The following is a 13,781-nucleotide window of genomic DNA, read 5'->3' on the forward strand; positions in this document are numbered from 1 at the left end:
TCAATGTCCTGAATGTGGCATCACACACAGGACTTGAGTCTGAACACAGCAGACAACAGGAGTATTTACAACAGCATATACAAACAAAAATACTGCATGTGGGTGCACACTCACATTCTTACTGTTACATACATCCCATGAATGTATGAGATTAAATTAGCTTAATTATATCTCAGTGATTAAGTGAATAACAACGTTTCTATCGGGTCACTATCAGCCTGTCACTCATTATTTTCAGGGAGGGGGCGGGGCTTGGAGGAACGGAGAGGAGACGGTGATCGCGGAAGCTTTTTTCCTCCTGCCTTCACAAACTTTACACACGTATATATCGTCTGCAAATTGCTAGAGGACATTCATACTTTGCAATCCAAGACTTAATTAAATCCACCAAAAACCTGACATGATTGTAACGCGATTATTTTTGAAAAACATAAATCCCTCCCTGTGTCTCTGAGCCGCAGCGACATGCACGGAGTGATTCAGAGCGGGTCCTGCTGTTGTCGGTTCTGGACTGGTGTTCTTGTGTTGGTGGATAAAGCAGACTGCTCCGTGTTGCTGTGCCGCTGTCACGTATGTTCCCTGATCTCTGCGTCACCGACCGATTTGATATTAAAGTGACAGAAAAAACGTTATAGTAAAGCCGCGGCCGGAAAATCAGGAAGCAACGTTACTACTCTATAACCGATTATCTTCCGTCACTGCATCGAGACCGAATCGTCCACGTCCGCATCGCAATGCATCGTAGAAACGATTATTTTCAACACCCCTATTTTATATACTATCACTTTTAATCGTGTTTTGTGCCGTTTGCCAAGACTTGATAAGTCGCTCGTAAAACACAGGAGGTATGGAAACTAAGAACACCATATGTGGTCAATTGTACAGCTAATATAACACAACACATTAGTTGTGTTTCCTTTAACTGGTGGATTATGGATATATAGTTGCTGATTGACAGCTGGGACACAAACCACCAAATACAAAACAATAATTCAGATCCAGTCATCATGACTCCACTCCGATGACGATCCGACCTCCATGCTGCTACTCTGGTTCAAACTGCATCCACCAAACAATATGATTTATCTCGACCCCCCCATCGGAAAATGTCTGTACCTATTTTTTTGCTTTGTACTACGTAAGCAACCTTCCAAGGCGTTATAAATGAGGCCCCAGGTGCTGAAGGAGGAAGTGAAGAGCCACGTTGACAGCATCATATACCGACCTGTTGGCTCTGTAGGCAAACTGCAGGGGGCCAGGAGGGGGTCAGTGATGGTTTTAAGGTGGGACAAGGTGCTCAAAGGACTTCATAACCATGGAGGTCAGGGCGACGGGTCTGTAGTCCTTTAATCCTGTGGTCCTTGTTTTCTTCGGTACCAGGACGATGGTGGAGTTTTTAAAAATGTATGTGAACACTGGGGACAACTGATCAGCACAGTGCTCCAGGATGGAGGGGGAGATCGGGTTACACTGGAAGCTACAGACTAAGAATCAGCACAGACATCAACTTTTTTTTTTTAAATATATCCTGCTTACTTGAAGTAAACGGTTATTTTGTGTTTTTCTTGTAAATTATTGAGTGTTCTTGCATTTTAATGTGGGAGTTTTTTTCTACCTCTGGACTGTGGGAAACAGTATTCCGATCTTTCTGTGTGTACAAACATATATTGAGATTGACAATAAAGTTGACTTTGAGGGCTGAAATAGTTCGTTTTTTATAGATATGGCCCTATAATATATTGTTCAAACATAGTTAAGTGAACAAGTGTTGAGCAATGCGTGTCAGGTGATGGTGCTTAGTGATTGGTTAAGAGATCTATAAAGTGAAGATGACTGCAGTTCACAAGGTTTTATGCATACATACTAAGCAGAGAAATATATAAAGAAAAACTAACTGCAGGACAAATTATAAAATCTATTAAATATACAAACAGCTGGGTGCTTTATTGATTAAAAATAAGCACAATGAAACAATAGTGTGCAGAATAAAACAGTGGCATGTGAACATTATTAATTGATAAGGAAAGAATGTTTAACTTGCATGATTTTCTACCTTCACAAACGTGATTCCACATTTCCATTCCATGGGTCCGGCTGATTGAAATTGACCCAGTGCCAGAGTCTGGACCTCTGCAGGGGCACACCACTATTTGATTGAGTATTTTTAATGTCATGTAATTTACACAATTATCTCATGTTTCTTTGCATGTCTAGATCCACCTGACCCTGAGCAGAAATACCATCAGTCAGATCAGGTCTTATGCCTTCGCTGACCTCCAGGACCTCCATGCTCTCCACCTAGACGCCAACCGCCTCACCACCCTGGATGACTCCCACTTTCAGGGCCTTGTGAACCTGCGGCACCTCATCCTGGCCAACAACCAGCTGCACAGCATATCTGAGGGAGCCTTTCAGGTACTGTAACGGAATTCACTTCATCAACAATGTCACTCTCAAAATGCATGACACCAAAACAAAACATCTTGAAACTGATGGTTCTCCTTTTTTTCATTCAAATAAACACACATATGTTATGCCTAAACTGCTATAAAACAATTGCACTACTATTGCTGCTCTGCTTTGAACCACCAACTATAACTGCATCATGAATGAGTTTGTTTGTTCACGCAGTGGTGAAAAAATACTAAATTCTTATTTTAAGGTAAATGTAGACATTCAAGAAAGAAAAATAGTGCACAACAAACGTTTTTATATTGTATATGGGCAACGTTTAAACAATCTCAATTAAGGTACTAACACCAAAAAACCTTTTCTGAAAACAACAGTGAAACACTCACTGGGTAAGTGTTAGGAGATTTAAATGATAACTTGGCCGCATTTCCAAATCCCCCCGCGTCCCTAAACATAGCTGTTATCTTACATGAAGGGAATCCAGAGCATACACTTAACCGTTTAACAATAATCCACTTTAATGGTAATGTACAATGCAATGCAATCAATACAGTACAAATTACATACAGTTCTGTGGGATCCCACATTTACCTGATACTCACATGAGCCAGCCAGCCAGCCAGCCAGCCAGCCAGCCAGAGGAGAAAGAGGACGAGCACACAACGGGGTAACTCCTGACCTTCCCCCTCTTCCTTTGTCTTCAAAAAACCACATGTTAGCAGGCCCAAAACCAGCCCAGTTTTCTACACAAATCATTTTCAAGCTTCTTCACAGTTTGCATGAATACATACAAATATTTCCTTACAATTCCCTCTTTTGCACTCTTAAAAAAGAGAGTGCAATTTACACAAGGCACTTGCAAAAAACTGCATCCTTGTCTGCTGAGTCTCCATACTTTTTATTCTCAGTGTCCACAGTGAAGGGCACTCCGTCCAGGCTCTCGTTGCAGATGACGCAGCGGAAGCAACCGGGGCGGTAAGACTTCCCCAGGGCCTGCATGTCCATGATTAGATGTCCACCTGCGTTGCACTTGTCTGCAGACTGCTGGAACCCAGAGTACAGAAAGTCCTCTTCACAGAAAACCCTTCCTGCGTCATAGTAGAACGCCTTCCCTCTCAGCCTTCGACTACAGGCACTGCAGGTGAAGCAGCTGTCATGGTAGAGGCTGCCCATAGCTTGGCAGGCCTGGCTGGCTCCATACACCGTCTTGTTGCACTTAACACACACTCCTGTTTCAGCGGAGAGTGGAGTCCCCTGTGCCATCCTGGCTTGCCGTGTCTTTGTCCCCTCTGATCCGCTGACGGCGGCTTCCGAGTCGATGCTGAATAGATGTCCTCCCGATCTTCCTTCTCCGGTCCGATGATGATGCCTCCCGGGACGACTGCTGGATGGATGATGGATGTCCTCGAGGTCCTTCTCCTCCAATCCGCTGATGACAGCATCCGAGTCGACCTCCATGACGAGAGCCAGATCTGTCCTGATGTCGTCTAGGGTCCTCGCAGGTGTTTTCCCCCGCCGCACACTGGCTCCGCACAGTGGTACCAGTTGTCCCCCTTTCCTTGTAGGCGGACGGCATGGGATGTCCTCTGGGTCACTCGGTCGGGGCCGGAGAGCCTGGGGTTGACAGTCAGCCTCCTGCGTCTCGGGTCCCTCTTTCGGCGTCAGCAACCTGTGTGGAGAAATCTGATACAAATCCCTCAAGCCTACGCTCCGGGCTCTGGGGCCCTCGGCTGTTTGACCCACCAGTGCGTGGCAACTTGGAGCCTGTTGGTGGGGTGTCTTACAACAACCGACATCGGTGCACAGATTTTCTAAATTAATTGTGCAGCTTCAGAATCTTAATACTTGGACTGTGCCAACTAAATAAGAACCCCAACATCTTTAGGTAAACTAAATAACATATTTCAATAGCTCTGAATTTCTGACAAGCATCTGTATTTATTTAAATGAAATCCCTGAGATCCCATTAAAAATCTAAAAATATGATTTGAACGGCTAATGTTTCTGGTAAAGAAACACACTAATCTTATGGATTCAAAAACAACCAAAATCACAATACTAACAAAGTGAATGGCTTCCTGGTGATACTGCTTCTACCCGTCAGTTCTTAGATATTATCCTACTAAAAAATGAATACAAAATTCCAACAAACTGTCATCAAATGTCTTTCTATTACAAATGTAGATGAAATGTATATCCCCATAATGACCTAAACAATAAAGTCTATGGCTCTTACTTCTTTACCAGGCTAGTTACATGATGTTGTCTGTTGAAACATTACTCACCGGTCAGCCTCTCCAGTATTCCATTCTGGACTTACATCTCTCTGGCAGCCCCTTGGCCACGGATTCTCTATCTGTGTTACCTGCTATAACTCAATCAATATTAGAGACATGTCAACATTCATCAAACAGTGTGTTATCCCCAAATATGGAGCAGGTCAATTCTAAAACTGTCAATCAGTGGTCAGATTGAACAATCGAGTTGGGCAGCAGGTTCCTTTCAGTCCCTAAATGAAAAATGTACATTGTAAAGTTTACACTCCCCCTTTTTTACACATTCTCTCATGTGTAAACAAAAACATGTATGGGAAGAAAACCTTCAGGTCATAATGGATTATAAGACAATACCAAACATTTTTCCCAGTAAACACTTGAGAGTGTTTCTCTCCATCATTCAGTCCTAAAAGAAACAGAATTCCAAATTTCATAGTTTGAGTTTCACATTCTTCAAACCGCCACCTCCTGTGGGAGTGAAACATCATGAAGCAGATTAGATACGGTTTCCCCTTTTGTGCAATGTTAGGAAACCTCTCATTTCACACATTATTATCACACAAAAATAATGTGTTAGTCCAAAACATGCTTGATTAGTCATCGTTTTAAATCATGCAGTTGCACTGATCAGGTGCAGACATACACTCACTCACACTCACACTGTCAGGTTGTAAAGTCAGGTTTGGTCAGGTTCACCGCAGAGTCAGTCATTGACAGTGCCTTCCCAAGTTACCCTGTCGGTCAGTTGGTCTCAGTCTTTTTGGCCATGTGTCGTGCTCTGCAGAGACTATGATGTTCCAGCACAGGCCAGCATCCTCCGTCTATACAAATCTGTATATATGGAGCGCCATCATTTATTAATTCACAATTACAACTATAATGTTCAAGATATCTCCAACCCCTCCTTGCTGTTTCCCACATTCCCTGAAAAGTGTCTAGCCAAAAAAAGGTCACTTCCTTATTGTACTATTACTATTACTGCAATTCATTCACACCTAATTAGTATTCAAATGACTAATAGATCTATTTCAGAAACATGTGTACCTCACTATCTTGTGTCAAAACATTACTAGGATCTGTAAAGATCTGCTATTTATTCCATAACTCATTCTATCAATTTATCTTCAATTCTGGTGCACTTAAAGAACAATGTTACCCTCTTTAACAGTGCGTGGAACTCTGGGTGTCTGAACATGAAACCAGTACCTCAAATCGAAATACTATATTTTGTTTAGAACCAGCTTTCCCTTCAACATGACCTATATAAATAAATATTTATCTGATCTTATAGAGCTGTTACTAAAACTCTCCCTTTGAACTGATCAATACTGTAACAAATTAAAACACTGCCAAATTCACACACGAATAAAAAGTCCAGTGCATACTTCCTTCATGCCCCCCCCCCTTTTTTTATCAGTGTGTATTAGACTGATTTTCCACTTCCCTTTAATAGTTCCCCTCTTTTCCGCTATTTTTATTTACCACTTGACTAATTTATGGTCCATACATCTTCTTATCTTCACTTATTTATCAAGTCAATTCAAGTTCTTTACAATACATTAGTAGATACCTTGTGGAGTCTTCACAATAACTAATCCCCTCTAGGATATGCAATCCATTCATCTTCAAGCAGATACTATTTATTTATGTTTTGTTCACGATAACAATGGTATAACAACCACATGTCATCAATTCTGGTCCACCTAAAAACCAATGTTAAACTCTTTAGCAGTGTGTGGAACCCTGGATGTCCGAACATGCAACCATTAATCCCTCCTTTATCAAGGATTTAAAAACAGAAGTCATTTCATATTTCCTATGGTAATAACTATGCTACAATGGTGAAATCAATTATTTAGATTGGAATACGATATCTGGCTTGGCACCAGCTCTCCCTTTAACATTATCCATACAGATAAAGATTTGTCTTATAGGAGTGGTTCCTAAAACTATCCCACTACTTTATTCACACGTGAATAAAAATGTCAAAGAATATTTTGTTAACCTGATGAAAAGATTGAAGAATATGGTTGTACTCTGAACCCTCAGTGTGTTCTCATTTTACTCTAATAGTCTACTGCTATTTTTAATTTAATAAATCTTTCTGTCTTTACGTATTTATGCTTTAAATGTGCGTTTTGTGAATAAGTGTGTTTATGTGTAAACTCACTCATTCCCGTTTTCCTTTTCTCCTCCTCTGGTTTTCTCAAGCCGTGACCCCGGCCTCCTCACTTCTAATCGACCATGCCAACTCCTCTGATTCTGTGTTCTCTTCAGTCCATCAGCTGTAACTTCATCCGCTGTCAGCCATTGGCCCAGTTACATCTGCATGCCTCATCATGCTAATGTTCTTGCACTGCTTCGCATTTAATCTCCTCCTTTACAGTCTCCCTGCTGTTTTTATGGAGGGCGGATTCTGCTCTCATGTCCCACACTTTGCGCCTGTGCTCAGCTTGGAACTTCATGGTCCCGTCTGAGGGACTGATGAGCGTAGATCTCTGCCTGTCAGCATGCTGTTTGGTTCTGGATGCCACAGGTGGAGATAGTTCTGGCTGCAGTCTTGTTGTTGTTGTTTCAGCTCTGGTTCTCTGTCTGTTCGATGGAGAAGGAGGAGTCGCCTGTTGGGTTAGGTCTTTTGTCTGCTTGGAGGGTCGGGATCGTAGCCTTTTCTAACTCAGAGGGGGAGTCCAGGTCTCGGGACGCATTACCTATAAAAAATCTAGCACACTGAGGTTAAAGAAATCCAACCCTTTCCACTCTGACTCTTTGTAATCATACTATCTGTCTTAATTGTTAAATGCCATCTAAACAACCTAATTGATGTCTACTAATGATATCACAAAAACTCACTCTAAAAATTGTCTCATCCATTGCTACATATGTACCCAACATAACTCTTTCAGGAAACCATTTTCTCCTATACATTGAAAAACGTACATGTTTCCAGCATCACATATTCCACACACTACGAAAGAACATCTACATATTTTCTCCAATATTTTAAGCTAGTTTCTATAGCAAGATTATCATGTGTGACATAATAATCAGATGTCTTGTTTGCTAACCAAGAATATTAAACTTTAAAATCTCTTTTGACCAGTTGAAGTCCTGCTTACTTCATCCTTAAACTCTTCTTTAATTTGAAACCAAAAAAGGTCTTCCTTCTCCACCATGATCCTATCTCTATATCAAAGTCCAGACAAACTGATGATTTATCTTCAGAAACCATGAGGAATGACTCATAAAACACTATTCTCCCTTACTTCAGTTCTAAATCAAATGAGCCAGACAGGAAACCCCCTTTAACCACTTGAAATTGTTTATCTAAGTTGTGTTGCAAGCAGGTTAGATCTGTAATGAATTAAAATCAATATTTAAAGACGCAATATAAGTTAAATATATTGTTACGGTAATTACTGTTTTATTGTGAAGGCCTCTCTGGCGAACAGCGGCCTTTGGCTTTTATTTTGAAAGGCCGTTCCGGAACAGCGAGTCCGATTCCTAGAAACACGGCAAGTTGACAATCGTTCTAATGCATTAACTATAGTCGTGAAAGAGACAAGGAGGGGGAAGGCGTGTGGAAGCAAGCAATGAACTGAAAATGCCACCAATCCTGTTTTAACGTGATGGCGAACATTGAAAACCGAAGCGGGCATAAGCACCTCTGTCATAACTGACAAGCGTTCAAAAACCTTTCTGCTTATCCCTTATGCTACTACTTTTTGTTTTATTCATAACCTAAAAATACAATTGTGATGAATAGCTTGCTTTTGTATCATTACATTTACCAACATAAAACAAGGTCTGTACTAATCAACAATGACAACCTACAGACAGCTCATTCATTTAAATATACGCAATATATTGACTTCGATTTTATTTATCTGACTTAATTAACGTGCTTCCCCCCCTTTCAGCCACTAGATGGCAGCAGCAGAGCATAAATGAGCTTCACTCTTCTGAGCGAATGTCTGATTATCACAGTCAATCGGTCACACAGGTTTATTCAGGTAAAAATCACACAGATTTATTCCCCGTACAGTTTGTCCGGCTTGATAACGTGCTACATATGTCGTCACGCAGGACTCTCTGCCTACTTTGCGATCAACGTTATGTTTACGTCAGCCTTTCAAATTAATTTTTACAGACAAGGGAAACGGGAGCCGGTCTCGTCACAATGTAGGTGACGTTAGCGCTCTCTCCCAAGGATTTAACAGATAACAGTCCACTGACACTTTCGCTTATTCGGTCTCAGACTGCTATTTTACCCCCAGTTTTAAACGGCGGCTCGATCTGAAAATATCGAGCGTCCAGGTTTCGTCGTGTGGGACTCACACCTCACAGCCCACGAACTGCACCGCTCCCACGCCACTTCAGGACTAAACTACCTGAAGATCCACGCTAAACTGCTTTAATTTCTCGTCACGCAGGACTCTCTATACCTTGCGATCAACGTTCACGTGTTATATATAACTTTCCTAACATGGTAAAAAATATGCATTGGATACTCCATTCAAACTTCAAAAACACTCTGAAACGCCTACAGACAATCCTACAGTTTCGTTACCTCCATTGTAGTGGCGCAGGGCCCTGCTATTGTCCGAGGCGTCTAAAAGTGCTTGTTCCCGACCCAGTGTGGTCGTCTGAATCCTTCCACAGCTCATGTTTATTCGGCGTCGAGATCACCATTTGTTAGGAGATTTAAATGATAACTTGGCCGCATTTCCAAATCCCCCTGCGTCCCTAAACATAGCTGTTATCTTACATGAAGGGAATCCAGAGCATACACTTAACCGTTAAACAATAATCCACTTTAATGGTAATATACAATGCAATGCAATCAAGTACAATCAATACAGTACAAATTACATACAGTTCTGTGGGATCCCACATTTACCTGATACTCACGTGAGCCAGCCAGCCAGCCAGCCAGCCAGAGGAGAAAGAGGGCGAGCACACAACGGGGTTCCTGTCTAAATACCTCGCTGACCGGAGGAGTTATCTGCGCCTCCCTTCCAGACCAGTGATTGGCTGCCCAAATTATCATCAACACCCCACATCAGGGATGACTGTATGTTAACTCCTGACCTTCCCCCTCTTCCTTTGTCCTCAAAAAACCACATGTTAGCAGGCCCAAAACCAGCCCAGTTTTCTACACAAATCATTTTCAAGCTTCTTCACAGTTTGCATGAATACATACAAATATTTCCTTACATAAGTCACTCTATTTCAGATTCTATTGACATTGACTGAAAGAAGGGCAATTCCTCTGATATAGTAAATATCTGTGAACAAGTAAACTTGAAACGCTTCTATTATTGACATGTATACCTATAATATGTGGTGTCTGTGCATTTCAGATGAAAGCAAACAACAAAAGCATTATTTTTAACTGGTTTATGAGTTTTTATTTTTAAATATTAATGAGAATGCCCTTGGTAAAAGTAATAAGTGTGGTGCCAATATGAAAAATGAATTCCCCAAATGTAATTATTTTAAATCAGTCTGTCTGCCTTTTCGAAAAAAGATTCTCAGTTTAAAAAAGGTAATTTCAAGCATTTCACATCAGTAGTGAGGGTCAAGTGCTATGTGAGAATGGCAACACATTTCTGGATCTGACTCAACAGAACAGTCAGCCTGCCTGCTCTGTCCTTAGAAAAACAACTGTTAGCCTTTTCATTAAATGATGCTGTCCTTTCTCTGTAAAAGTTCTGTGTTGCAAAGCACAAGTGTCCCCTCTGGACGGACTCTCTGACCTCTGCAGGACTCAAATTCAGTTTGTTTTACAATACAAAAAAATAGGTGATAACACAAAATAAAAATGTGCTATCAAGTCGAAGTCATTCCTAAATCAGACTTTTACCTTTTAATTAAAAAATCACACATTTCTTAAAGTTTGAACATTTTAACCAGCACACAACTCAAGTACACAACGCAAAAATGTTACATGTTATATGCTTCTTACACTGGTTGATCCAAGCTAAAACTGAGCTAAAGCATTTTCAGGCATTTCTCTTGAAAGGAAATTAGAGGGAATATTTTGAGTGGACAACATTGATAATGACAATGATCTCAATCCATCCAACCTTTGATTACTCCTTTTATCTAATTTTCTTTCTCAACCTGTACAAATAATACTTTTGTTAATTGCTGAATTGCACAGCTGCAAAACTTTATGTGTGTGTCGTTATTATAATAAGCCCAACTAAATTTGAATCGGACCTTGGGATTACCGCCAGCCAGCGGCCGTAATCCGTAAAAGCGCTCCGGAATCTTTTATTATACTCAAAGCCTCTGCCTCTGTCCCTTCCTGCAGGACTTCTCGGAGACACTCGAGGATTTGGATTTAAGCTACAACAACCTAGTGGACATCCCCTGGGACACCATCGCCCTGCTGGTCAGCGTTAACACCCTCAGCCTCGACCATAACCTCATAGAGAGCGTCCCAGAAGGAATCTTCTCCAACCTGCATAAACTGGCCAGGTCAGGGTCTTTTGATCAAACTTTACAGCATCAGCAGCCAGCGTGGGAAAAGGCCAAGCATTAACTTAAGCTTTCTACTGGAAATCCAACTAGAAGTGTCTATTGAGAGCATCTTCCTGCTTCCTTTTGCCTCTAAATTCAACGTTATTCTTTATGCTATGCGTTGCCTAAGAATTCTACAGTTCCACAGGAACATTTTGGTCTTTAAGTAAATAAGTAAATAAAATACTGTAACCATTGTCTAGTTGAGTAATCAGTAAAGTGTGTGTGTATAGGTGTGTTAAAATGTGCAACAAACAAAACAGCAGCTGTGTTTGAAAGAAGAGGGACACTCCAGTGTGGGATGGTGTTGGGCCTTAATCTAAACCAGGGGTGCCCAACCTTTTTTGAACCGAGAGCTACTTTTAAAGTTGCCAGTGTGCCGAGATCTACCAGTCCAAATAGAGAGGCGTAGCCATTCCTGACAGCCTACTACCAGGTAAATACACACTTCTACTTGTATAAAACTGACCTTTGTACGATGAATACTCCATAAAATACTGCAGATCCTTTATCTTACCTCTTTCTAATCTACACACATACAAGTATTTAACTGAAGCTACACAACAGTGTTGTTGATACAGAGTTGGAGTTTATTCACACGTCACTACAGTGGGTAATGTTTTGAAGAAGCATTGAACAGTGCTGCCACATATGACACAGGAAAAAAAGAAAAGACTCTGAACCCTTTCTTTGCCATTATATAAAAATAGTGTTGCTACAAAAGTATAAATTAGGCTTACTAATAAGACGACTCAGATCTGAAGCTACACAGGAATCTTCTGCCAAAGTACAATAAAAAAGACACAATAGAATCAAACCCTTTTTTTGTGCATTTTAGTAGAGTATAAAAAGAAATACCTTTAAAATAGGATGCAAGCAACTCTAGTTTCTTAACCTGAATTGATAATAGACTATAATTAATTTAAGTTTGAATTCTTATACCATTTTGTACAATAATTATAATGAATAAGTTCAACTAACTAAAACTTACAGCTGATTAATAACGGTATCTAACTTGAGTTTTTATTATATCAAAAACCTGTTGAAATGCTACTGTTATTTTTACTGTCCCCCAAAAGCGCGTCGGCAGCCTCCAGGAATGCTTCTTTCACAACTTCGCCGTCTTTGAAAGACTTCATGTGTTTCGCAAGAACGTGACTGACACGATAAGATGCTCTGGTAGCAGCCTTGCTCTTGTTGTTGGGCCTGGTGAAAATGGACTGCTGTGCATTTAGCTGTCCTTTCAGGCCCCTCCCCTTTTGGGAGCGTAGGGCAGAATTAGGAGGGAATTCCGTCTTGTAGCGTTTGTGCACTGTTTTGAAATGCCGCTCCTAAATAACCCTTCTTCGATAAAGCCACGCTCGCATTGCAGATGAGACAGATGGACTTTGAATTCGAATAGATACAAAAATAATCATCCTCCCACTCGGAGTGAAAATTATATGGCTTCTGCCATAATTGCGTTCTATATCGTATAAGGCTTCGCCCTCTAAGGCTATCGCTATTGGGTAATCCCACTGCATGTGTGTTGCACTGACAGACTTAATCCACGCCCACCTATGACGTGGGCCCCACCTCCGGCCTTACTTCTGTATAAATAAGAAGTAGGCCCTACAATCTGTTCCCACTTTTCTTCAGCACTCCGTTGCAGAAGCTTTGTCAGGCAAAACAAGTTCTTTTCAGAGCTACTTACTAAAAAGCAAACATTCCTACTAAAAAGCTTTGTTTTTCTGGTAAGATGGAGACTGGGCAGGAAAGTCAAGGTTGCGTCAGGGATTGCCTTGCATGCGGGTCGGGCTACATTATGAGCTTTGACAGGCACTCACAGTGTGAGTCCTGCCTGGGAATAGAGCATGCGAACGCTCCTCTCACTCCCGGGGTATCATGCTCACATTGTGCCCCTCTCCCTCTGGCCCTCAGACAGCTCGCTGCTGCTGCTGCTGCGGCCGAGGATGATTAGCCCGTCCAGGAGGTGTACTCCGTGGACAAAGCCATTGATTTCCTGGATCCGAATGGCGGGCACGAGTCGGACTACTACGTCCCTTCATTCATGGATCACCAGGTGATTCCCCCATCATCTCTTCCCCAGATATGGGGCCCGGTCTAGGTCTGGCGTATGATCCAGTGATCCCTATCTCCGCCACCACGGCTCTGCCGTCGATTGGCGGAATTCTCCTGGAACTCCCGGAGATTATCTCTAAGGCGGCCGTCTGGAGAAATCTCCCCGTTCCCCTAGCTCAGGAGAGCTCGCCTCCGGATGATATGTCCGGGGTGTTCTCCCAGGTACACAGGGTCAGGAGTGACCCGATCTGGCCACGCTTCTCGGCCCTTAGGAAGTACCAAGAGGGGGCGACGGGGGACACTGGGGCAATGAAGGCTCCGGTAGGAACATACGTTCCCCTCACGAGAGTGGAGGGGTTCACGGATGTGGGGTTTCCGACCGTGCCTCCTCTAGAGCCGAACCTCACGGCGTTATTTGGGGCTAAGCAGGCCAGCACGGTTACCGGACGGCAACCCATGTTGGCTGCCCCCAAAGATCGGTTTGTCGCCCAGCAGACCGACCGCATA

General features: G+C 42.1%; 1 protein-coding gene across 4 annotated transcripts in view; it reads left to right on the plus strand.

Annotated features, from left to right (window-relative positions):
• LOC117457758 (leucine-rich repeat and fibronectin type III domain-containing protein 1-like protein) overlaps positions 1-13,781 on the plus strand; it is a 252,851-nt gene that overhangs the window by 118,265 nt on the left and 120,805 nt on the right. For all 4 annotated transcript variants that reach the window (XM_071205284.1, XM_034097986.2, XM_034097984.2 and 1 more), the window contains exons 3-4: positions 2,215-2,415; positions 11,005-11,171. In XM_071205284.1, the coding sequence (XP_071061385.1) occupies positions 2,215-2,415; positions 11,005-11,171 (368 nt within the window). The remainder of the gene's footprint in view (positions 1-2,214; positions 2,416-11,004; positions 11,172-13,781) is intronic.

This window comes from Pseudochaenichthys georgianus, chromosome 13 (genome assembly GCF_902827115.2).
Source record: "Pseudochaenichthys georgianus chromosome 13, fPseGeo1.2, whole genome shotgun sequence".
NCBI lineage: Eukaryota > Metazoa > Chordata > Actinopteri > Perciformes > Channichthyidae > Pseudochaenichthys > Pseudochaenichthys georgianus.